The sequence below is a fragment of the Myotis yumanensis genome, unplaced genomic scaffold (genome assembly GCF_028538775.1).
Source record: "Myotis yumanensis isolate MYYU_CA2020_CCGP unplaced genomic scaffold, mMyoYum1.0.hap1 SCAF_23, whole genome shotgun sequence".
Classification (NCBI taxonomy): Eukaryota; Metazoa; Chordata; class Mammalia; order Chiroptera; family Vespertilionidae; genus Myotis; species Myotis yumanensis.
In genome coordinates this window covers 9585223-9610257 of record NW_027223774.1, presented here as the reverse complement: position 1 = coordinate 9610257, position 25035 = coordinate 9585223, and the positions used below count along the sequence as shown (strand labels likewise).

Sequence of the window (25035 nt, the reverse complement as noted above, 5' to 3'; positions counted from 1 at the left end):
AACGCCCGCCCCTACCCTTCCGAGAGTCTGCGGGCGAAGGCCGAACCCCTTCGGTAGCTGGTCCGACCCACGAGTGCTGACACGCTGCGGGGAGCCAGTGGGTGTCCTGCGTGTGGGCGGGGCGGAGCGAACCATTAACCTTGTCCGCCGGGGGAGCCCGGCGTGGGAGGCGGGGTGGGGGTGCCGCGTGCAGCACCCGAGGCGGGCGCGGCGGGCGCCGGGATTGCAGAGTAAGGTGTGCACTGGCCGACCCGGCGTTCACCCCACCCTGCCACCCAAACGCGTCTCCGGGAGCCGCCCCCACCTCCAAACACAACCTTCGCTCCCACCTCGCCGCCCGCCCACCCCTCCCGTCTCGTGCGGCGCGAGGGCCGGCGCGCGCCGCCGCCGGGATCCGGCCGGGGTCGCGACTCGCGTTCCACGCCGCACGCCACTCGCTCCAGGTGACATCATCTCCCTGCCGGGCCCCGCCTCCCGCCCCAGCTGCCTCACGCCGCACGCCTATTGGCTGACATGTCTCGAGCCCCGCCTCCCGCTCTCCGCCCGCGCGACCCCTCCCGGCCCGTGCGGAGGCGGGGTTTAGCCTCCTGCCGGTGCCGACGCTGCTTCCCATTGGCCACTCAGAGCCGTCTGTCAGTCTCCTGTTAAAGGGGCCACGACCGCCCGGGAGCTGTTGGGGGGGAGGGAGGAGGGAATATTTTTGGGGGGGAAGGTGGGATTTTGGGGGCGCTGGTGGGCACCCCTGAATCTGGCGGCTGCGGCCTCGTGGGGGGAGGCTGAACGGTGACAGGGTTAGGGGACTATTTTAGGGGGTAGAGGGCTGTAAGACTGTGAGAGGGAGTGGGGTCCCCAGCGCCCAAAGCCGGAGCAAGAGACGCGGAGCCCGCGCGAGCGGCGGAGACAGGGTTCCAGAGCTACAGATCCGGGCCCCGGCCGCCGCCAGGGGCCCCGCCCGGTCCCCCCACCCCACCCCACGTCCCTCCTGCAGCCCAGCTCCGCCCGCAGCCGCCGCGGACCAGGTAGGTAAGAGCCCGGCCTGCCAGGCAGCGCCCACCCCGGGGACCCCTCGCCCAGCTTTCCCCGCCTCCCCGAGATCCTGGATTCCCTTCTTCATCCCCGGGGACCCCAGAGCCCAGATTGCACAGCCCAGCCCCAGAGAGTCAGGTGTGCCCCTCCCGGCTCTCAGAGTCCCCAGCCAAACCCTAGGATCCCAGGCAGACCGCCGCCTGGCGCCTCCTCCAGGGCCCAGGAGCCTGGATCTCAGCTCAGCCCTGGGAACCCCTCCGGGTCTAGGTCCTCCTCCTCGGCCCAGTCCCGACAGCCCAGACACCCGCCGCGGCCGTGTCACACTCCCCGGGCGAGGGCCGCCCGTCCCCGGTCGCGTCCGCATGGTGCCCCTTTCGCGCACCCCGTCTGCCCGTCTCCAGCCCTTCGGCTCCAACCGCCGGCCGCGTCCCTCCGTCCAGGCCGGCCCGCGGCCCCCCTGGACACAGGCCCGCTCTGGAGCTGTCCATGGTCAGCGCGCTCGGCAGCCTCGCCTCCCCCACCTCTTGCTGCCACCGCCAGAAAGGGGGCGCCGGCGGCGCGGCGCGGGGATCCCCCCTGCCGCGCCTTTGACCCGGGGATACCCAGGGCCCTCCCCGACCCGGACTGACGCCCGGGCCTCAGGGTTCCGCTGGCCAGGCTCTCTGCCCGGCCCTCAGCACCCTAGATTTCCGGGGACCCCAGCACCTTCCTCAGGAGTCAAGGCTTCTGAAGGTTCCTGCCCCATCCATCCACCTTAGGGTAATTGGCATCCGGGGGCCCGGGTTCCCAGCCTTTGTCCCTTTAGACACCCGGCTCCACGGCCCCTGCGCTCCTCAGGCAAATACACCCAGCCTCCTCGAACCCCAACATCTGCCCCCTTAGGGATTCAGGCGCCATGACTCCCTCCTTTCCAGGGACTCAGAATGCAATTGTTAATGCCATATTTTGACATCTGCCTCCCCACCCCCTACCTCCGCCCCTGGAGACTAGACGCCTTGTCCCCAGCCCTGCACCCCCTCAGGGACCCAGGCGTTCAGATCCTAGCTTCTGTATTGGTCACCAGCCTATACTGAGGCCATCTGCCTCACCCCCTCCCAGCCCGCCCTGTCTTTTACCTCCACAAGGATTCAGGAGTCCAGGTCCCCAAATCTGCTCTCCTCCTGCCCAGGTTTCTAGCTCCTCATCTCTTACTCTGAGGGACCCAGGTCCCCCTGGTCTCACCATCCCCCTATAAACATGACACCCCCCAGCGGCCTTGGCAAACTCCTGCCTCATCCCCGTTTCATGTCAGTTGCTGGGCTGCCTGGGGACTCTATTCTCTCCCCTGAGACCCAGCTTCTTGAGATATTTCTGGCACCCCATTGCCTTCTGCGGCCCATATGGTGATGGCCCATTCTCTGAATACACTCTCTATGAGCCAAACATACATGCCTTCCTCCAAATGTGTTCTGTGGCCTCGGCTCCTTAGATAACCTAGAACCTACTCACCGCCTTCCACATTTCCGGTTAAACATTGCCCTTGCAGCACTCCACGTTCTAGATTCTTTCTAGATCCTGGAACATTCCCAGCCAACGTCTCTGTTCCATCTTCGCCCAAGGCATGTTCTCAGTTCTAGGCTTGGTGCTAAATTCTAGGCATGTCTTTTCCCAGATGGATTCGAACATCTAGAGAACCCCCGCAGGCCACATTCTGACCCCACTGTCTCTTGGGACAGGACCCAGGCCTTGTTTGTTCTCTGCTAAAATTTCATCTTAGGTGTGTTCTAGGTTCCAGCCATGTCCTTGGCATGGTTCTACATTCCATTCTCTTCCCAGGGACATTCTAAGTTCTAGAATGAGCGTCTTCCGATGATGTGCTCTAGTCTTTGAATTGTGCCACCAACTCTAGAATGTATTTTCTGCTTCGGGTTCCAGACAATCCTACAGTCTACAATCTAGAAGACTCCCACTGAAGCGTTCTACCTTAGATCTTCCTCCCCAGATTCTAGGTTCTAGGCCCATCCATTCCATTCCCACTTTCTCCGTCCACCTTTTCCTTCCTGTGATGCTGGCTCAGAACTTGTCCCCTGGTGGATTGTGGGCTTCCTCCTCTTTCTGCTACATCAGCGTTCTAATCATGCTCTAGGCTCTCCCCTCTTCTGGAGTCTTCAGCTTAGAAATGTCCTCATTTCCAGAGCACCCTATCTCTCCTTTGCCAGCTCAGGCCCCATGCCAGTAAATTCTCAATTCCAAGCATGCATCCTTCTACATCTTCCCCCAGGCACGACTAAGTTCCAGACAAACTCCTTGCTACTTTCTAGGTTTTTCTTCCCCTCCAGGGCATGTCCTGAATTCTAGAGCATCTCTTTTTCATTCTGAGTTCTAGCATTATCTAGATACATGATAAAACCAAGATGGCAAACCGTGTTATACCCTCATCACTGGTAGATTTTGCATTCTAGAATAGGTCTCCTGACAAGGTTTGTTGTGCATGGCTTTAGGTATGTCCTTAGATATCATTCTGAGGTCACCCAATTGCTTTTTAAGTTATTGATTGCTCTTGGCTGGTTCAACGTTTCAGAACAGGCTTCTAGAATATGCCCGAAGTGCAGCTCTTACCCAACTCACATTATACACATGGAAGGATATGTTCTTTCTGCGCTCGGTGCTGTATCTACATGCCGGTGGCTTTCTAGATCTGTGCCCAGCCTTGCTGTCTTTTGTTTCCTTCTCAGTGAATTTGAAGTTCTAGAACAGCTTCCTTAAAGCATCTTGTGTTGCATCCCCTGACCGGGCTCTGGGTTTTAGATACCATGTTGGTTTGGGGCTTAAGGCTAGCCTGCCTTCTGATGAACATATTCCTGAATCTGGCCTCTGAGTACAGGGATTCAGGTGTCTAGATTCCCAGATGTACCTGTTCAAAGATCCAAGGGACCCATCTGCCTGCTCTCCTAGCCACCACCCCCCCCCTTCTCTCCTCACAGGAGTCCAAGGCCCCAGTCCCAGGCTTTAGACACGGTCCGAAAACGGGGTGGCGCTGGGAATTATCTCCTCTTAGAACCGGTTATGCCACTGCCAGATGGGAGAGAGGGAAAGGGGGGAAGCGAATGAAAGTCCCTCCTGCTTTCGGCTGGGCCAGCTGGACCTGTCGGACCTGATGTGTGCGAGGGAGTGGCTCCGGGGAACTCCATTCATCTCCGCCCACAGCTTGTGCGCCCCAGCTCCTGGGTCCTGGGGGCCTGGCCTGTCGGGTTCTGGGGGAGCAGGGGTCTGAAGGCTGGGATTTCTGAGTCTGAGGTTGGAGGTTTAAAGCCCAGACAGAGCAGAGGGTGTAGTCTCTGACTCCCGGGATTGGGAAGGAGGGAGGCTGGAGGCTAGGTCTTGGTCACCTGGGTTGTGGGAGATGGCTAGCCCACCCCGCCCTCCTCCATGCTCCCCCCTCTCCAAGTGGAATGGGTCTTTAGATTCTTCTGGAGTTGAGGTCCAGATGAGAAACTGAAGAAGAGGGGAATCGAGCTGGATAGCAGCTAATCTGGTATCAGTGACCTAATTCTGTGGCCTCAGTCCTGTGTCCCCCTGAAGTCATGGTCCTGGCTGGGGCTCAGTTTTGTCTCTCATGCAGTGGGAGGGGGATTCTCAGCATGGCCAAAAATAGGCAGAGGCTGACTTTCACATGCACTCAGGCAGTGCCTGGGTCACCCGGCTTCGGTGTGATGGACCAGGCTGGGCCTAGATTTGCTGTCGGTGCCTGATGGAGACTGACCTCAGTTTCCCCGAATGCTCTCACCCAGGTAGCCAAGTCCTGGTTTCCCCGAGAGCAATGGGTTTCAGTTCATCCTGTGCCACGATCAGAATGAACAGACCCCAGTTTGTCCTGTGCCATGTCTCGGTGGCTCTGCCTCAGTTTCCTCCATGCATTCGCCGAGTGGCCATGTCTGTTTCCCTGCCTGCGCCTTGACGAGGCCGGTCGCTGTTCCCTGCCCCTTCGCTGCCCCTGCAGGCCAGCACCGCCGCCATGATGTGCGAGGTGATGCCCACCATCAGCGAGGATGGCCGGCGGGGCTCGGCGCTGGGCCCGGACGAGGCGGGCGGCGAGCTGGAGCGCCTCATGGTCACGATGCTCACGGAGCGCGAGCGCCTGCTGGAGACGCTGCGCGAGGCGCAGGACGGGCTGGCGACGGCGCAGCTGCGGCTGCGCGAGCTGGGCCACGAGAAGGACTCCCTGCAGCGCCAGCTCAGCATCGCGCTGCCCCAGGTCTGGGCGGGGCCGGGGCGGGGCCTCGAGCGGTGGAGGCGTGGAGGGGGCGGGGCACGGCGCCTGGGAGGGAGGGGGCCGGGGGCGGGCTCTGTCGGGGAGAGGCGGGGCCTGAGCCGCTAGGGGGCGGGGCTTATCGGGGGGCGGGGCTTTCCAACAGTTCGGTACCACGAGGGAGGTGGGGAAGGATAGATCTGACGGTCCCGCTCTTGCCCACATCTGGACAGGAGTTTGCGGCTCTGACGAAGGAGCTGAACTTGTGTCGGGAGCAGCTGCTGGAGCGGGAAGAAGAGATTGCGGAGCTGAAGGCCGAACGGAACAACACGCGGGTGAGCGAGCGCCTTGCTAAGCGGTGCAGGCGCGGGGGCCTCGCGGTGTTGCGGTCCGACCACCTGGGGTCCTTGTCTTCTCCCTGCTCCCACTTCTCGGCTGGTGTCCTCTGGTCCCCTCCTCCCTTCCCGTCTCTCCCCCTCTCCATAACGGCCTCTATCTCGGTGCCACTCCTCCCTGACCTCGGAGCTCCCTCTCTTACTGACCTGCCTCGTTCCTTACCTTTTGCTCGGCTTCACCTCTTTCCCCCATGTGTCCAACCCACCTGTCTGAGCCACATTTCCCGTCGACCCTGCCTCCCTTTCCTTGCCCCTGTGACCCGGTGTCCTGTCCCTGCAGCTGCTGCTGGAACACTTGGAGTGCCTGGTGTCCAGACACGAGCGGTCACTGCGCATGACCGTGGTGAAGCGCCAGGCCCAGTCCCCGGGAGGCGTCTCTTCGGAGGTGGAGGTGCTCAAGGCTCTCAAATCCCTCTTCGAGCACCACAAGGCCCTGGATGAGAAGGTAGGAGACCCGAAGAGCCTGGCTGTGGAAGGGAAGCCCGCAGGTGGCGGGGGCTGTCCTGAGCTGCAGAGATTCTGGCTGTGGTTGGTTGGGGATGTCCTAAGGGGCGGGGGGGGGGGGGGGGGGGGGGGAGTTGACTCTGATCGACCGACTATGCAGGCTGACCTGACTGGTTGATCATGGAAAAGTGAACGAGGCGGGGCTACCCGTGGCCGGGCTACACTTTGGTGGCAGGTTGGGGCTACACATCCATTATAGATAGAGGAATTCTAACCTTCCCTACGAGGCCCGTTCCAGGGTGTTCTTCACCATGGCCAACTGTCCTACATTGGATCTGATCTCCATCTCACTGCCGCCCTGCCCCATCCCCAGGTCCGGGAGCGGCTGCGGATGGCGCTGGAGCGGGTGGCTGTACTAGAAGAGGAGCTGGAGATGAGCAACCAGGAGGTGAGGCGGAGAAGGGGAGGGAGGGGCTAAGGAGCTCCCAATAGGGTGGGCTGATTCTGGGTTCCAGAATCTGTTGGGGGCAGGACTAGAGCAGAGGATTAGTGGGGTTGGACTATGGAGAGAACCAGTGGGGTCCCTAAGGCCTAGGAGGAGAACTTCCTAGTGAAAGTGAGACTGAGGTGAGAACCAGGGGCCGGGGCCAACGGGAAGAGCCCACTCTGAGAGGGAATGTTTGAGTGGGAAAAGTCAGGCTAAAGAGGACAAGAGGAAGGCCAACCCCGGTCCCTGCTAACGTCAGCAGGACCCGGGGCTCCCATGGCCTCTCCTTAGACGGCTGGGGCCAGCGGGAATCCTTTCGCACTGATTTCCCTTTCCCATTCTCAGACTCTGAACCTGCGAGAGCAGCTGTCTAGGCGCAGATCGGGGCTGGAGGAGCCGGGCAAGGATGGGGATGGGCAGGTAAGAGGTGGAAGTCCTTCGCTCCCTTTGCTCTTCATTCATCCTCATCCCTCTGACCTCCATGCTCTCCTCTGACTTTGTGATGGTCCCTTTTTTCTTTCTTTCTTTAAAAAAAATATATTGTTGCCCTGACCAGTTTGGCTCAGTGGCTAGAGCGTCGTCCTGCGGACTGAAGAGTCCCAGGTTCAATTCCGGTCAAGGGCATGTACCTTGGTTGCGGGCACATCCCCAGTAGGGAGTGTGCAGGAGGCAGCTGATGGATGTTTCTCTCTCATGGATGTTTCTAACTCTCTATCCCTCTCCCTTCCTCTCTGTAAAAAATCAATAAAATATATTATATATATATATATATATATATATATATATATATATTGTTTATTGATTTCAGAGAGGAAGGGAAAAGGAGAGAGAGATAGAAACATCAGTGATAAGAGAGAATCATGGATAGGCTGCCTCCTGCATACCCCGCACTGGGGACTGAGGCCGCAACCCAGGCATGTGCCCCCGATCGGAATCGAACTCGGGACCCTACAGTCTGCAAGCCGATGCTCTATCCACTGAGCCAAACCAACTAGGGCATGGTGGTCCCTTTTAAAAAAAAAAATATTTTTTATTGATTTCAGAGAGGAAGGGAAAGGGAGAGAGAGATAAAAACATCAACGATGAGAGAAAATCATTGATTGGCTGCCTCCTGCAAGCCCACACTGGGGATCAAGCCCGCAACCCGGGCATGTGCCCTAAGGGAGAATCGAACCCTGACATCCTGGGTCATAGGTCAACACTCACCCACTGAGCCATGCCAGCTGGGCCGTGATGGTCCTTTTAATGTTTGATATGATCCTCTCTGACCCTGGGACATCTGAGCTCCTAGGACCTGATTCAGGTCACCTCGCTAACTACTGTGACCCCCAAGACCCTTACTGATATATTGTTAAATTTTTAAAATTTTTATTGATTTCAGAGAGAGGAAGGGAGAGGGAGAGAGAGAATCATCAATGATGAGAGAGAATTATTGATTGGCTGCCTCCCCACTCCCGCTACTGGGGATGGAGCCCTGACCCGGAGTCAAACCATGACCTCCTGGTTCATAGTTCGATGCTCAAACCACTGAACTACACCAGCAGGGCACCCTTACTGATCTTTGATTCACTCTGTCCACTCACCCGCCCCCCCCCCCCCCCCCCCCCCCCGCCATCAACTGTGTTTTCACCTTGCATTTTCTTTCTATCTCTGTTTCCCCACTCTGGGTTCTGTCCCTTCCTTCCTCCCGGTCCCCACTTCAGGCCCTTGCCAATGGCCTGGGTCCTGGAGGCGAATCCAACCGGCGCACGGTTGAGCTGGAGGAGGCCCTGGAGCGGCAGCGCGCGGAGGTGTGCCAGCTGCGGGAGCGCCTGGCGGTGTTGTGCCGCCAGATGAGCCAGCTGGAGGAGGAGCTGGGCACCGCCCACCGCGAGCTGGGTAAGGCCGAGGAAGCTAACGTCAAGCTCCAGCGCGACCTCAAGGAGGTGAGGCCGGAGCCGCCGGTGGGTTGCCCTCTGTCCCTCCCCTCCCCATAACCCTTCCCCATGTCCCTTTGCCCAAAGTCACAGAGCTCAGGAATGGTGAAACCTGAATTCCATTCATAAGCTGTGTAGATTCTCTCCCTCTCTGAGCCCCAGTTTCTCGCCTGTAACATGGGACTCACAGCTCTGTCAGAGGGTTGGCCTGTGGCACATACGCAGTGGGCGCTCAGTAACTGTTCCTAGTGATCTGATCATTGGCAAATCCTCTTGTGCCTCCAAATTGAATTCCTTGGTCTGCATTTCAACCCATTCCGGGCTTAGGCTCCTGGATCCTCACTCCCACGCCCCAGGGGCTGCCGGGAAATGTAGGCATGGGTTCTCGGAGGAAGGCCCTGGATGAGAAAGAATAGTGGGCACTTTAGTTTTCTCATCCACTAGGGCAGTGGTCGGCAAACTCATTAGTCCACAGAGCCAGATATCAACAGTACAACGATTGAGATTTCTTTTGAGAGCCAAATTTTTTAAACTTAAACTATATAGGCAGGTACATGGTTATTAACTTAATTAGGGTACTCCTAAGGCTTAGGAAGAGCCACACTCAAGGGGCCAAAGAGCCGCATGTGGCTCGCGAGCCGCAGTTTGCCAACCACTGCACTAGGGCCTTCACCTCACGTTTGAAGCCTGAATGGCCCTGGGTCCTGATGGGAAATCTACCACCACAAGGGCTCCCAGACGCAGGTCCATCTCCCAGGAGACCCCGGAGCACCTTTTCTGGGGTTCCGAGCCTGTGCTACTCTGGGGGATCTTGGGAGATGCTGCCTCCCAGATGGAAGGGGCCTTGGCTTCCCAGGAGGCCCTAGGGCAGCGGTTCTCAACCTGTGGGTCGCGACCCCTTTGGCGGTCGAACTACCCTTTCACAGGGGTCGCCTAAGACCATCCTGCCTATCAGATATTTACATGACGATTCATAACAGTAGCAACATTACAGTTATGAAGTAGCAACGAAAATAATTTTATGGTTGGGTCACAACGTGAGGGACTGTATTTAAAGGGCCAGAAGGTTGTGAACCACTGCCCTAGGGCACTTGCTCTGTGACTCTAAGCCTGGACTGTGCCACAAGTTGCTGAAACATCTAAGTCCTGGGTTTTTGAGGCAAGTGGTCCTAGAAGAGTGGAGGAGACGTCCCATCCCCTGAGCCTCAGGGCCATTCCCATGGGGAGGGTCTAAGCCAGCGCTGCTCGCGGGCAGTGTGGTACCACCATTCTAACTTTCAAGTGGCAGGGAACTCACGTTGGCTATTCCGGGGGATCTTGGCAGGTTTGGTTCCACCATTCTGACGCCCGGATGCCAGGGGACTGCATTTCCCCGGATACCCTGGGGCGTCTGATTTGGGGTTCTAGGCCTAGGCTCCCCGCAGGGCCTTTGGGGGAGCTGTAGTCCACGCGGCCCGTTGCCACCTCTGCAGGCGTTGGCGCAGCGGGAGGACATGGAGGAGCGGATCACGACGCTGGAGAAGCGCTACCTGAGTGCCCAGCGCGAGGCCACGTCTCTGCACGACGCCAACGACAAGCTGGAGAACGAGCTGGCCAGCAAGGAATCGCTGTACCGGCAGGTGGGGGCGCCGGGGGCCGGGAAGGGGCACTGGGGACGAGGTCCTTGCCGGAAGACCCAGCTCCTACCCAATCCCGTCCCTGTCCTACCCTAGAGCGAAGAGAAGAGCCGCCAGCTGGCCGAGTGGCTGGACGACGCCAAGCAGAAGCTGCAGCAGACACTGCAGAAGGCCGAGACCTTGCCCGAGATAGAAGCGCAGCTGGCCCAGCGCGTGGCTGCCCTCAATAAAGTGAGGGGCGGCCTGGGGCGGGGCCGTGAGTCTCTGCAGTAGGGGGCGGGGCCAGGAGTCTGGAGTGGGCGGGGCCAGGAGAGGATGGACCGGGAGTCTCTGCAGGAGGGGCGGGGCCTGGAGTCTGGAGGGGCGGGGCCATGAGTCTGGAGGGGGCGGGGCCAGGAGGGGAGGGGTCTGAGTCTGCGGGAGAGGGCGGGGCCTGGAGTCTGGAGAATGAGGCGTGGCCTGGAGTCTGGATTGGGCGGGGCCCGGAAGAGGGGGCGGAGCCTGGATTCTGGAGGGGTCGCAAACCTGCAGCCTGGATTTTGGATGAAAAATCAGAGCCTGGGGATTGGGGAAGGGATAAAACTTGGAATGGGGGCAGGGTCTGGAGGTCTGGACGGGGGAGTGGGGGGAGGAGTTCTCTAGTTTGGACTGAAAGGATGGGTGGCCTGGAACGTGAACTGAGGAAAGGAACACGGCCCGTGGACGAAGGCCCGGCCTGGTACCTCTCTTGGAGGAAGTGGGACTGGAGCCTGCCTGGGTCCCAGGGAGGCCAAGTAAGATGTCATGGTTTCTTCCATCCTCTCTAGGCTGAGGAACGCCATGGGAATTTCGAGGAGCGTCTCAGGCAGCTGGAGGCCCAGCTGGAGGAGAAGAACCAAGAACTGCAGCGGGTGAGAGAACGAACGGGCTAATGCAGCTAAGGCGAGGGCGGGGCCTGGAGGCGGGGGCGGGGCCTGGGGCAGTGGGAGGGGCTCAGCAGGGGCTCAGCTCTGGACCCGGTGGGCCTGAGCACCCGCGGTCCCCTTCTCCTTGGGGCAGGCCAGGCAGCGGGAGAAGATGAACGATGACCACAATAAGCGGCTGTCCGAGACAGTGGACAAACTGCTGAGCGAGTCCAACGAACGGCTACAGCTTCACCTCAAGGAGCGGATGGGGGCGCTGGAGGAGAAGGTGCACCCCAAGCCAGCACTCCGATAGCCCTGCATCCTGGGCCACCTCTTGCCCAAATCCCTGGGCCCCGGATCGTTCCCCCAGACCCATTATCTGAGATCCCCCTAAACCTGGGCCTCCCACATCCGACAGACTTCTCTGCCGTATTGCAGGGACCACTCTTTCACCTAAACCCCCCAAGACCTGAATTCTGGGGCACCTGTACCCTGGGTTCTTGGCTTTTTCCCAAGCCTCTTATCCTAGGGACCCTAAAACTGAATCCTCTGATTACACAGGAATTCTGGGGCTCCCAGGAACGGGATCTCTCACCCCTCTGCATCTTTGAACCCACAACCCCCATGTGCTCCAGCTCACCATTCATGCACACCTCATTCACGGGGCTCCTCTCGGGCCCCCAGAGCATGACCCCCTCAGGCTTCCCCCCACCTCACTGCACCCCTATCCCCACAGAACTCACTGAGTGAGGAGATTGCCAACATGAAGAAACTGCAGGACGAGCTGCTGCTCAACAAAGTATGGCGGGGCCTGGCGGGAGGACCGGGCAATGGCAGGCGCTGCTGGGTCGGAACCAGCTGGGAGGGCTGTGCCTTGGGCACATGCTGACCTGACCCTCTGACCCGTCCCCACAGGAGCAGCTCCTGGCGGAGATGGAGCGAATGCAGATGGAGATAGACCAGCTGCGGGGGAGGCCTCCGTCCTCCTACTCCAGGTGACAGCAGCGCTCCTGCCCCCCTCTACCCACGGGCCCCCTTGGCCAGGCTCATCCTTTCTGATCCCCAGGCCTCCCCCACACCCCCTGCACCCGCTGCCTGTCTTCCGGAGACTTCCACGGATCTCTTTTAGTTTTGACCCCTGACTTCATGACCACTGACTACCAGATCCTTTTCCCTGACCTTTGACCTCAGATCCCTCTCTTAATCTCCTGACAGAAGGCCCTTTCCTACCTCAGCTTTCTTTTCTTTCTTTCTTTTTAAAAAAATTTTTTAAATAGATTTTCTTAGAGAGAGGGGAAGGGAGAGGGAGAGAGAAACATCAATGTGATGTGATAGCATCATTGGACTGCCTCCTGCATGCCCCCTATGGGGGATCGAGCCCACAACCCAGGCATGTGCCCTGACCAGGAATCAGGCCTGTGATCTTTCAGTACACAGGACAGCGCTTGACCAAGGGAGCCACACTGACCAGGGCTTAGCTCTTCTTTTCTTTTTTTAAAAAATAGATTTTATTGATTTTTTACAGAGAAGGAGGGAGAGGGATAGAGAGTCAGAAACATCGATGAGAGAGAAACATCGATCAACTGCCTCCTGTACACCCCCTACTGGGGATGTGCCCGCAACCAAGGTACATGCCCTTGACCGGAATCAAACCTGGGACCCTAGAGTCCACAGGCTGACGCTCTATCCACTGAGCCAACCCAGTTAGGGCAGCTCTTCTTTTCTTGACCCCTTAGTCTCTGCCTTCTTCTTTATTAATATTTTTAAAAATATATATTTTTATTGCTTTTTAAAGAGAGAGGGATCGAGAGAGAGAGAGAGAGAGAGAGAGAGAAACATCGATCGGCTGCCTCCTGCATACCTCCCCTCCACCGGGGATTGAACCTGAAACCTGGGCATGCGCCCCAACTGGAATGGAACCGATGACCTCTCGGGGCACGGACAGCACTGGGCCAGCTGAGCCACACCAGCCAGGGCTCTGACCGTCTCCTCCATGCCCACAGGTCTCTCCCTGGCAGCGCCCTGGAGCTCCGTTATTCCCAGGCACCTACGCTACCTTCCGGTGCCCACATGGACCCCTATGGGGCTGGCAGTGGCCGAGCAGGCAAGAGGAGCCGCTGGTCAGGGGTCAAGGATGAGCCCTCCAAGGTCAGCAGCCACTGCTGGGGCCTGGGTTGAGCAGGGCTTGGGAGGGCAACAGTGGGAACTGGGGCCTATCGGACGGGGCTCGGGAGGGGGCCGGGTTGAGAAGCAGGGTCTCCTGGACCCATGCTGTCTTCTGTCCTTCTCCCACAACTCCCTCTTCCCCACGTGCCTGGATGTCTCTTCGTGGAAATCCTGCTGCCTGGTGAGAACCTTAGAGGAATGATGGGGTGGTGAGGGGGACGGGTTCCGGGGGGTGGTGGGCAGGGTGTAGCATCCTAGAATGGGTGGGGTTAAGAAAGTGAGTTGGGTCAAAGAAAACAGTGAAATCAGGGGAGGGAGCAGAGGGTTGGGGTGGTTCAGGAAAGGGACTGTTAAGAGACAAAGCGAGCTGGAAAAAGCGTGAGGGCCCCATCACAGGGTGGGGGCAGTCAGTGTCGGACGTGGGCGGGGTCCCGGAGGGCGGGCCAGGTCAGGAGAGGTGAAGGACAACCCAGGGCCAATCTCCTCCCGTGCCCGCCGGGGCCCCCCTGTCTCCACACAGACACAGGAGTGGGAGCGGTCCGCCCCTGCGGGGTCCATGCCACCCCCGTTTCCTGGGGAACTGGATGGCTCAGATGAGGAGGAGGCGGAGGGGATGTTTGGGGCTGAGCTGCTCTCCCCCAGCGGGCAGGCCGATGTGCAGACACTGGCCATCATGCTGCAGGAGCAGCTGGAAGCGATCAACAAAGAGATCAAGTGAGCACCGGCCCCATCCTGCAGCACAGCCCTGCCTGGGCTCACCCCACAGCCCCCCTCGCTGTGGAGTCTGCTGTGAAGGCCAGAGCCTATCTCCTCTCCCACTGTCCTCAAGGGATTTTCCCAGCCCGACACTCCCTCCTGTATCCAGGGATCCCCCAGGAGTCTCGTATATGAGATATACATATATATCCCTCAGTTAAGTACTCACAATTTCCCAACACAGCAAAGACTAAACCTCCAAATACCAAAATTCTCAATCCAGTACATCAACAATCCTCCAGGACACCATGGATTTAATGGCTTCACACAAACAGTACCCCGAGAATCCTGGTCCCCCAAGATTCTCAACACAAGCACCCCATCCCAGAACACCAAGAGCCTCACTTTAACACATCAAGAACTGCAATTCTCCATACCAAAAATTTCTACCCAACAGATAATATATAACAAGAATTCTCAATTTATGAAGACTCGCCCATTATATAAAGTCCACCCCAATTCCCCAGCAACTACCTTATTTAGCAATCTATATACAGTGGGGCCTTGACTTACGAGTTTAATTTGTTCCGAGACTGAGCTTGTTAAGGAGCTCGTTAACTCAAATTACTCTATCAACTCAATGCAAAAAATCAGCCGAGAGACAGCTGGTATCTCAAAAAACTCGTTAGTCCGGACACTCATAAGTCAAGGCCCCACTGTATATAAAAGCCTAAGTGACCATTATGACCAGATGACTGGCTGGTAGCTATGACGCACACTGACCACCAGGGGGAGACACTCGATGCAGGAGTTGCCCCATGGTGGTCAGTGTGCTCCCAACCTCCCACCGTATGGCCCTGATCAGCCCAATCGCTGGCCAGGCCGAGGGACCCCACCCGTGCACGAATTCGTGTACCAGGCCTCTAGTTCTCTAATAATACACCCTCCATGGACCCAGCAAATATACCAACATGACTACCATCTTTCATTCAAACTTGTTCTGACTTGAGTAATCAACTCTCATATACAAAATGATTCTAAGACTTTCCCAGATCCTAGGTTGACCTCTGAATCCCAGATCTCATCTGGATCTTATTATGAATTTGCTCTTGTTGTCCTCCTTGAAACTTGATCTCTTCCCCGTAAAAAATCCCTTTATGATTTTCCAGAACCACTTGGTTATCATCAGGGTCATCCTGATGCAGACTCTGATCATTGTCTCTACTCTACTTCCCTGACCTCCTGAGCCCATCGTGACCCCTAACCCCCCTTGAATCTTGGTGGATTCACATCACGAATCCACCAAGACCCTCTAACCTCATTATGCCTTCTTCAGAATTATTTTTGCCTCCCTAAGCTTTCTGGCTCATTGGGATCCTCAGACTCCCTCTCCCATCGTCTGCCTCAGTCCACTCACCAGTCTCTCCCTTTCCCTCCTCAGGCTAATCCAAGAGGAGAAGGAGACAACAGAACAAAGGGCAGAAGAACTGGAGAGCCGGGTATCTGGCTCTGCCCTGGACTCACTGGGCCGCTACCGCAGTAGCTGCTCACTGCCCCCCTCCCTCACCACCTCTACCCTTGCCAGTCCTTCCCCTCCCAGCTCCGGTCACTCAACACCCCGTCTGGCACCCCCCAGTCCTGCCCGTGAGGGCACCGACAAAGCTGTAAGTGTCCTGAAGTCTCCTTAGCTTGGTGGGGTGGGTAGGGGTCAGAAACAGGGTTCCCCAACAAATAGCAACAATCACTTCTCACACCAGTGGTTTTCAAAAGCAACCTCATCTTCCCTAAAAATCCCAACTCAAAGGGCAAAGGGAGGACTGAGCCACTGGGCTCCTGAATCCTAACTTGTATTTTAGCTAGATCTGGTCTACCTTTACCAGTTTTATGCATTAAGTTTCTGCAAGTGATTTTTAAAAAATTGCTTCTGTGACTGAACATACCTTTGAGAACTGCCATTATATCCTCATAATTGACCTTTGAGGGATGCATAACGGATATTAATCTTATTTTGTTGCCCGAAACCCAAGCTTTTCTGCTTTCAGAACCTGTAACCTAGTGGCTTTCCTTGAGGCCACACAGATCCCACTTCTGACACCATAAGCTATGAAACTACCAATATGGGCTTTAGCTCCGGTGGGACTGTAATCTTTGGCTTTACGTTTCATCCCACTTGGCCTAGGCTACCTTCAGAAATGGTTCCCCAAACCAGGGATGCCTCATACATCCCCCAGTAGATATTTTAGTTAATGAGGAACCCCCAACATGACTCCAACTTAACCCAGCCTCTCTACTTCTCTATCCCCAGAATCATGTCCCCAAGGATGAAGCTGGGGCTCCACGAGGGGAGGGGCCAGCCATCCCAGGAGACACCCCGCCTCCCACACCCCGCTCTGCCCGCCTAGAGAGAATGACCCAGGCCTTGGCACTGCAGGCAGGATCCCTGGAAGATGGGGGGCCCTCACGGGGAAGGTCAGCAGGGACAAGAGATGGGACAGGGATGGGCTTGCTTGGGAGGATGACCTGGGAGTGGACAAAGACTTGGGATGAAAGGACGCATCCCAGAGGGGGTCTGCCCTGACCCTGTCCTGCTCCTCCAGCGAGGGCACCCAAGATTCCCTGCACAAAGCCCCCAAGAAAAAGAGCATCAAGTCATCCATAGGTCGTCTCTTTGGCAAGAAGGAGAAGGGGCGAATGGGACCACCAGGACGGGACAGCTCCTCTCTGGGTGAGTACCCCGAATCTACCCCTTCCTTCCTTCCTTCCGTCCTTCCTTCCGTCCTTCCTTCCATCCTTCCATCCTTGCTTTGTTTCTTCCTTCTTCTTTACGTATTCACTTGACTTCCATTCATGTCCTCATTGATTTGGTAATTCATTTACCATGTAGAAGGGACAGGACTTGGCAGAGGAAGGCAGGGGTGGGGCGTGGGGTTGGGAGGGAGAGAAAGAGCCCTCTGTGGCCTGCTTGAGTGACTGGAGGGCTAAATCATATTGTTATGTCGCTTCCCGTTTAGGGAGGAGCATCCTAAAGGCAGAGCACCTGGTGTGCTGGAGCCTTCTTGTATCGGCGTGTGAGAGCCCGTAGTTAAATTTTCAGGCATTTTGTGAGTTGCTTGACATCACATTGGCAGCTTGAAATTGGCACAGTGGGATTATTCACACCGTAGAAGTGGGCAAAGGCTACAAATCAAGGAATAGCTCCTTCCTCCTCACGGGGCCAGCTAAACACTTGCCAGCACACCACTGCCACCCTGACAAGGCCAGGCCAATGGATGCCCTATTTTTGGGTTATCTCCAATTTCTTGCCTGGGAGGTGACATTGGTCCCTGTCTGGCTTGATCACTCCCTCTCTGCGGCCTCGTTGACTATTCCCTTGGGGCCTCTGCTCTCCTGGCTTCCTTCTCACCACCCCCAGCATGAAATAGTCTGCTTCCCCCTGAGACGCTCCAAATTTTGGCCCCTCCCTGCCTCCAGCTGGAACACCCTCAGATGAGACCTTGGCCGCCGACCCTCTGGGGCTAGCCAAGCTGACAGGCCCAGGAGACAAGGACCGGAGAAACAAGAGGAAGTGAGTGTGGGAGTGGGGAGGGAGGGGGGGACTTACAAAGATCCACATGCGTTTTGTTGGAACCTCCTGCCAGGTTTCCTACACTCATAACAAATGTTTTGAGAGGGGGTGGTGGTGAAGGGGGCCACCCAGGAGGGCTGGGTGTCTCCGCCCCTGAGAGCTCCTGCCCTGGCCCCCTCTCCCCAGGCATGAACTTCTGGAAGAGGCCTGCCGCCAGGGCCTGCCCTTTGCCGCCTGGGATGGCCCCACCGTGGTCTCCTGGCTGGAGGTACTGGGGCCCAGAAATGCCCTGATTCCTGACCTTCAACCCCTGTGACAGCCCCACCACTAGGGCTGGTTGGGTCCACCTAGCAACACCCTCCTAGCCCAGATGGGGGGAGGTGAGGGGCGGGGATGAGGCCCTAGAAGGAGTCAGGCTTCCTGTGATCTCCTTCTTATTTGTTCTCCTTCTCCCCCCACCCCTGCCCCTCTGGGATGCTCACTTTGGTTCTGGTCTCCTGTTGCTTCTCTCTCTCTCTCTCTCTCTCTCTCTCTCTCTCTCCCTCTCGCTCTCTCCCTCTCTTTCGGATTCCCTGTCTATGTATCTGCTTCTCTCCTCATCTCTGTGTTTTTGTCATGGCCCATATTTCTCCCCATGTCTCTCTCCCAATGTTGTTGCTCCTTTCTCTCCCCATGTCTGTCTCTCATCTCTGTGTGTCTCTCCTGATCTCTGTCTCTCTCCATCCCTCTCTTTCCCTTTTGACGCGGGCCTTGCCTTTCTCCGACTCTCCTCCTTGGTCTCCCTGTGGCTCCCTCCGACTCACGTCCCTTTGACTCGCTCTGTCTGTTTCTTCCCACTGTGACCTTTGTGTCTTTCTGATCTTCCATCACTTGCCTTTCCCCGTCGTCTCTCCTCTGCCTCTGCCTCTCTCTCCCCCTCCTCCGCCGGCCCAGCTGTGGGTAGGCATGCCTGCGTGGTATGTGGCCGCCTGCCGGGCCAATGTCAAGAGTGGGGCCATCATGGCCAACTTGTCCGACACGGAGATCCAGCGGGAGATCGGCATCAGCAACCCGCTGCACCGGCTCAAGCTGCGCCTCGCCATCCAGGAGATGGTCTCCCTCACCTCGCCCTCTGCTCCCGCCTCCTCCCGCACGGTGAGTGTCCACTGGCCAATCCCAGCCCTTGCCGCCTCAAGGCCCCGCCTCTGGCCTTCAGTCTAGCCAATCCAGGCCTGCTTATTCCCGCTCCATCCTATCCAGCGGTTCTCAACCTGTGGGTCGCGACCCCTTGGGCGGTCGAACGACCCTTTCACAGGGGTCGCCTAAGACCATCCTGCAGATCAGATATTTACATGACGATTCATCACAGTAGCAACATGACAGTGATGAAGTAGCAACGAAAATAATTTTATGGTTGGGTCACAACATGAGGAACTGTATTTAAAGGGCCAGAAGGTTGAGAACCACTGATAGACCTAGACTCCCCTTATACCACCTGGATTATCTGGGGGGGGGGGGGGGGTGGAGGGGATAAAAGGGGGCCTTCTCTCAGGTCTCCCTGCCTCCCCTGTACCCCTAAACTTCAGTCTGTCTTCAACCGCAGCCAGAGGGACCCATCCTGGAGAATAAGACAAACCCATATGGTTCCCGGCTAGGCCCCTGATGAAAGGCCCCCTCCTTCCCTCACTCTGCTCCTTGGCACCCCCTTTTTGCTTGGAGCACCCCCGTCCCCGTGTACCCCAAGGCTGGCTCCTCGTCATCCCTGAGGTCTCAGCTCAATGTCACCACCTCCGAGAGGTTTCTCTCACTCAACAGCTAAACTAGTCACCTGCCCATCACCCCAGGACATTAAGACCTGGTTTTCCTCCATAGCATTTACTGCCTTCTAATGTTTTATCCTTGCACTCCACACAGAAAATCATGTGTGCCGTGCCTAATGCAGCACTCAGCCCTTTGCCACGCTTGCTGTTCACACGTGTATGTGTGTATCGGAAGCACTCGAATGTAATGTGTGGACATCATAACCAGCTAGCCCCCCAAATTACTGCAGCGGGCGTCTCCTAAAAATAAGAACTTTCCCCCACATCGCCACCGTGCCCGTGTCACACCTAAGAACACGACCGTTATTGTTAGTTTCATCTACTATTCAGGCTGTACTCAAAGTTCCCCTTGCACACCCCGGACTCTACAACTGTGCCTGGCACTCGGGAGTCATTACATACATTTTAAAAATATCTTTATTGATTTCAGAGAGGAAGGGAGAGGGAGAGAGAGACAGAAACATCAGTGATGAGAGAGAATCATTGATTGGCTGCCTCCTGCACAGCCCCTACTGGGGACTGAGCCCGCAACCTGGGCATGTGCCCTTTGCCAGAATCAAACCTGGGACCCTTCAGTCCACAGGCCGATGCTCTACCCACTGAGCCAAACTGGCTAGGGCTACATACATTTTTTTAAATATATTTTATTGATTTTTTACAGAGAGGAGGGAAGAGGGATAGAGAGTTAGAAACATCCATGAGAGAGAAACATCGATCAGCTGCCTCCTGCATGCCGCCTACTGGGGATGTGCCCGCAACCCAGGTACATGCCCTTGGCCGGAGTCAAACCTGGGACCCGTGAGTCCACAGGCCGACGCTCTATCTGCTGAGCCAAACCGGTTAGGGCTACATTTTTTTTTTTTTTTAAAAAGATCTTTTATTGATTTTTAGAGATGAGGGAAGGAAGGGGAGGGAGGGAGAGAGAGTGAGAGGGGGAGAGAAACATCCATGGGAGACGGAGACATGATTGGTTGCCTCCTGCACGCCCCCCGCTGGGGATCAAGGCCGCAATCCCCGCATGTGTCCTGACCAGGAATCCAACCGGCAACCTTTGGGTGCATCAGAAGACGCCCAACCTACTGAGCCATACCGGCCAGGGCCCACATGATTGAATCCATGTATGAATTCCTAACCCCTGGGGCTGTTGGGAGCAGGTGCCCAATAAATGTGCACACGCGTCCTCCTTCCCGGGAACATTCGCCCCATTGCTGCATCTGCCACCTCACTCTGCCTCCTTTCTGTACATTTGTGTGGAGAGAGGCGGTGCCATTGGCACAGGGCCACACGGCAAAATGCCCAGCAGGCCCCCAATGGGAACCTGAATTTGTTCAACTCCGAAGCCCAAGTTCTGACACACAGCAGGTGCTCAATAAACGATCAGATCATGCCTTTTCTCTGTCCCTGGCTTGTCCAAGCAGTGACTGGCCTTTCTCAGCCAGAAAGCAAACTGTGTATAAATGTGCATGACCCGAGCCTCCAGGAGCGTCCACCCCCTCCCTCTTTCCCTGTCCGGAAGTCCTCTCTCGCCTTCCCTAACACCCCGTGGCCCCTCAGTCCACAGGAAACGTGTGGATGACACATGAGGAGATGGAGTCCCTCACGGCCACGACGAAGCCTGTGAGTGCCCCCTGCCGGCGGCTTTGGGGGTGGCACTAACTCTCTCTCGGGAGGGGCGGGACGGAACGGGGCGAGTCTGTGGCTGTCTGTCCGTCTGTTCGTTCCTCCCGCCCTCCTTCGCCTGCCCCTTAACCCATCCCTTCTTTCCCCTCTTCCCACTAACGGGTCAGGAGACCAAGGAGATCAGCTGGGAGCAGGTAGGGGGCGCGGGGCGGGAAGGGGGCGCATGACCAGGTTGTGCACGCTGCATGGACGCCCCTTCTTCTCCGAGCCCCGCCCCTGTCCTCGCTGGGGCATTCCCTCCTCACCGCGGGGGGGCGCTGTGCGGAGCTCGGCTCTGGACTGTCTCACTGTGGGGGTCCATTGTTAGCTGTTAGCTTGGTGCACGGGCCATCCCATGATCGAGGGTGGTGGGGGCTCCGGGGGTTGTTCTATTGCTATGACTAGAGGGAGACGGTGCACCCGTTTTCCCGCTGGCTGCGGGGAAAGTGTACCGGGCAAAGGGGAAAGCATTTGGGGGGGGGGGGCGCAGCACGTCTGGCGGAGAAGTTGGGGAGGAGGAGCTCCAAGAATGGGGAGGCATGGACTCACCTGTTGGAAAGAACTGTGTGGGCCCCGGGCCCTTGGCTTCCGGCCAGGGGGAGGCATGGATGGTTTCCTTATGCTGAAGTCTGGGAAGGACTTTGGGCCGATCCAGAATATTGTCCCGGGCCGGGTCCCGCATTAAACTAGTATTTTCGGGACAGTGCCAGGGTGCTGGGTGACTCCATGACCCTCTGCTGTGGGGAGCGCTGTGCTGGGAGAATCCATTATGTTGACTCGGGGCGGAGTGAGGTTGGACTGAGTTGTTCTGAGTTGGGGCCATGTTAGAGCACTGCTTCTCAGCCTGTGATGTACAGCTCACGTCACCCGAGGATCTTGTGAGAACGCAGGTTCTGATTCAGTCAGTAGCCTGGGGCTGAGAGTCTGCGATCCCAGCAAATTCGCAGGCGCTAGTGATGCCGTGGGTCCAAGGACCACACTTGAGTAGACACGGCTCTGTCCTGTCCTTCTGAGGGAGCAGGGGACACCATTGGATCGGTCCACTGTCCGGCTCTGGGGTGGGAAAAGCATGACCTTGGGTTGGGAGGTAGACTGTCCCCTTGCATACATACAGGGGGCCTGACTCCCCCCCCCCCCCCACCTGCCCATGGCCCCAGATCCTGGCGTATGGCGACATGAACCACGAGTGGGTGGGCAACGACTGGCTGCCCAGCCTGGGGCTGCCCCAGTACCGCAGCTACTTCATGGAGTCGCTGGTGGACGCCCGCATGTTGGACCACCTGAACAAGAAGGAGCTGCGCGGCCAGCTGAAGATGGTGGACAGCTTCCACAGGTGGGGCTGCCGCCGGCGGGACAGGCGGGGGGTGGGTGGGGGGGCACACTCCTGCGGAGTCTGGGCCAGTGGGACTGGTGATGGGATTCTCCGGAAATCCACCCCGTGCCCCTTCCGTCAATAAGATGGCCCGCTAGGGAGAGTCCAAATTCTGAGGCAGCTTGGCTAGCTGACCCCACCCCCTTCCAGGTTTGCGAATAGGAACTGCCTGTTGAAAGTACCCCAGCTTTGAGGTCGGCAATCACTAGAACCGACCCAATAGAACAGTGGTTCTCAACCTTCTGGCCCTTTCAATACAGTTCCTCATGTGGTGACCCCCCACCCGTAAAATTATTTTCGTTGCTACTTCATCACTGTCATGTGGCTGCTGTGATGAATCGTCATGTAAATATCTGATAGGCAGGATGGTCTTAGGCGACCCCTGTGAAAGGGTCGTTCGACCGCCAAAGGGGTCGCGACCTGCAGGTTGAGAACCGCTGCAATAGAACAACCCTGTCGTCTCCCAGAAGACCAGACGGTGGGGAGGGCCCAACGGGGGCAGAGGTCACTGGGATTGGGAAGGCCCCCCTGTGACCCCGCTTCCCCTGCTGTTCAGGGTGAGTCTGCATTACGGGATCATGTGCCTGAAACGGCTCAACTATGACCGGAAAGACTTGGAGCGGAGGCGGGAAGAGAGCCAGACCCAGATCCGAGGTGAGTAGAAGGGGGTAAGGGTCCCTGTGGGAGCCGGGTGGCGAGGTCTGGGGCAGGGGCTGGAGAAAGACGAGGGGAGGGAGGCGGGGAAAGAAAAGAGGGTGAAGGGATGGGCTAAATTGGACGGGCCTGCAGCTGAGGGTTCCTTTGGTCCCCAGATGTGATGGTGTGGTCCAATGAGCGGGTCATGGGCTGGGTGTCCGGACTGGGACTGAAGGAATTTGCCACGAACCTCACGGAGAGCGGGGTGCACGGGGCGCTGCTGGCCCTGGACGAGACCTTTGACTACTCCGACCTGGCCTTGCTCCTGCAGATCCCCACGCAGAATGCACAGGTGGGTGAGCGGCCGCTGGGCCCGGATCGTACCTGGCATCCCCACCTCGCAGTCTGCAAGCTGCAACCCCTTTCCCACCTCTCCTCCCCAGGCCCGGCAGCTCCTGGAAAAGGAATTCAGTAACCTCATCTCCTTGGGCACAGACAGGCGGCTGGACGAGGTGGGCCTTGCACCTTCAGGGTGGGAGCTGAAGGGCTGGGGCTTGGCTGCCCAGAGTCGGGGGTTGGAGGCGGGGCCAGGATAGGGGCGGGGTGGGAAGAAGCGGCGAAATACGGAAGGGGTGGAGTCCAAGGAAGGGGCGGAGTCAGAACCGGGCCCTGGTCCCACACCGGATGCCCGGCTCCCGTACCTAGGACAGCGCCAAGTCCTTCAGCCGCTCCCCATCCTGGCGGAAGATGTTCCGAGAGAAGGACCTCCGAGGCGTCAGCCCCGACTCCGCTGAGATGTTGCCTCCCAACTTCCGTTCGGCCGCAGCAGGGGCCCTGGGCTCGCCGGGGCTCCCTCTTCGCAAGCTGCAGTCGGAAGGTGGGCGGCTCCCCTTCTTCGGGGTTGGGAGAAAAGGACCAACTCTCCATCCCAGAGGCCTCCTCCTGCAGGTTCTGAAATGGCCTGGCCCGTTCTCCCCCGCTCATGGCACATGGGCCGCTCCAATATGCCAACTCTCTCCTCCGGGCGTGGAAGGGATTGCTCTCGTACCCTCTTTCCAGGGTGGGAAGTGCGCTCGCCCTGTGTCATCTGGGGCACCTTGGACGAACCTGCGGGGAAGGGAGGGAAACCGGCGAGAGACTCGGGCTGGCTGTCATTCCCGCAGGGGAATTCCCAGGAAGGAAGCTTGGGGTTGAGGATCGAAGAAACCCTGGGGAGGACAGGGCGTGCGCGTGCGGGTGCGCGCGCGAGTGGGTGTGGGTGCGCGCGTGTGGGTGTGGGCACGGGCACGTGTGGGTGCGGGTGCGCGCGCGCGTGTGGTTGTGGGTGTGCGCGTGTGGGTGTGGATGCGGGTGTGCGCGTGTGGGTGCGGGTGCGGGTGCGCGCGCGCGTGTGGTTGTGGGTGTGCGCGTGTGGGTGTGGATGCGGGTGTGCGCGTGTGGGTGTGGGTGCGGGTGCGCGCGCGCTGAACCGCTGCTCGCTCTCCCTCCAGGCCAGACTTCTGGGAACTCCCGGGCAGACGGCGTTTCGGTCCGGACCTATTCCTGCTAGTGCAGGCCTCCAGGTGAGGACCGTGCTGGGCGATCCTGGGGGACTGGGGCAGCACAATGGCTCTTCACTGCTCCACGCGCTGCCGGCGTCGGTGTAGGCGACCTCACGCGGATGAAGAATCTCCCCGAGGCCGGGCTGCCTCCCCTCCTGCCCAGTGTGGTCTCGCCGGGGAGCGCGCGCCGCCGCCTGGACCATCTGCACAGACTGGAGGGGAGCGCGCGTCCCCGCCTCACACATGGACGGGGCCTGGACCAAACCACATGAACTGGACCGAGAGGGGGGGAAAGGAGAGGGCAGGAAGAACTCCCGCCCCCAAACTTCCATCTCCCTCGTCTCTACTTTGTAATTTATTGATCAGTTTCCGACGGGAGACGGGTGCGCATTCCCCACGGGGAGGGGGCGGGGCTGCCCTCCCGGGCCGCATGCGAGGACAGGCCGCCCCCTCCCCTTTCTCCCCGGTCGCGGGGCCCAAGTCTTCCTTCTCCGTCCGAAAGGAGGGGAGGGGGGACTCGCTGCTACAAGCCTCGCCCCCAGTGCCACTCAGCCCCGCCCGCCGCCTCGGGTCCCCGGTGGCCCGAGGTCAGCTGTGGGCGGGGT

At 58.1% G+C, this 25035-nt stretch overlaps 1 protein-coding gene across 2 annotated transcripts; it reads left to right on the top strand.

Annotated features, from left to right (window-relative positions):
• The first annotated feature begins 757 nt into the window (after positions 1–757).
• On the top strand, positions 758–24539 carry PPFIA3 (PTPRF interacting protein alpha 3). Of its 2 annotated transcripts, XM_070402002.1 has the most exons (29): positions 759–1019; positions 5006–5260; positions 5488–5589; positions 5930–6094; positions 6467–6541; positions 6926–7000; positions 8284–8505; positions 9969–10115; positions 10209–10343; positions 10919–11002; positions 11151–11282; positions 11733–11795; positions 11912–11991; positions 13000–13144; positions 13689–13876; positions 15300–15522; positions 16164–16327; positions 16456–16583; positions 17330–17423; positions 17610–17691; positions 18357–18557; positions 20777–20839; positions 21010–21036; positions 22039–22214; positions 22810–22907; positions 23066–23241; positions 23333–23401; positions 23595–23766; positions 24380–24539. In XM_070402002.1, exons 2-29 carry the CDS (start codon positions 5021–5023, stop codon positions 24436–24438), a joined length of 3585 nt encoding a protein of 1194 aa, XP_070258103.1. In that variant the 5' UTR covers positions 759–1019; positions 5006–5020; the 3' UTR covers positions 24439–24539. The 2 variants fall into 2 exon arrangements, with proteins under 2 accessions (XP_070258104.1, XP_070258103.1); XM_070402003.1 differs by lacking the exon at positions 21010–21036 and having other exon boundaries at positions 758–1019.
• Positions 24540–25035: the final 496 nt, after the last annotated feature.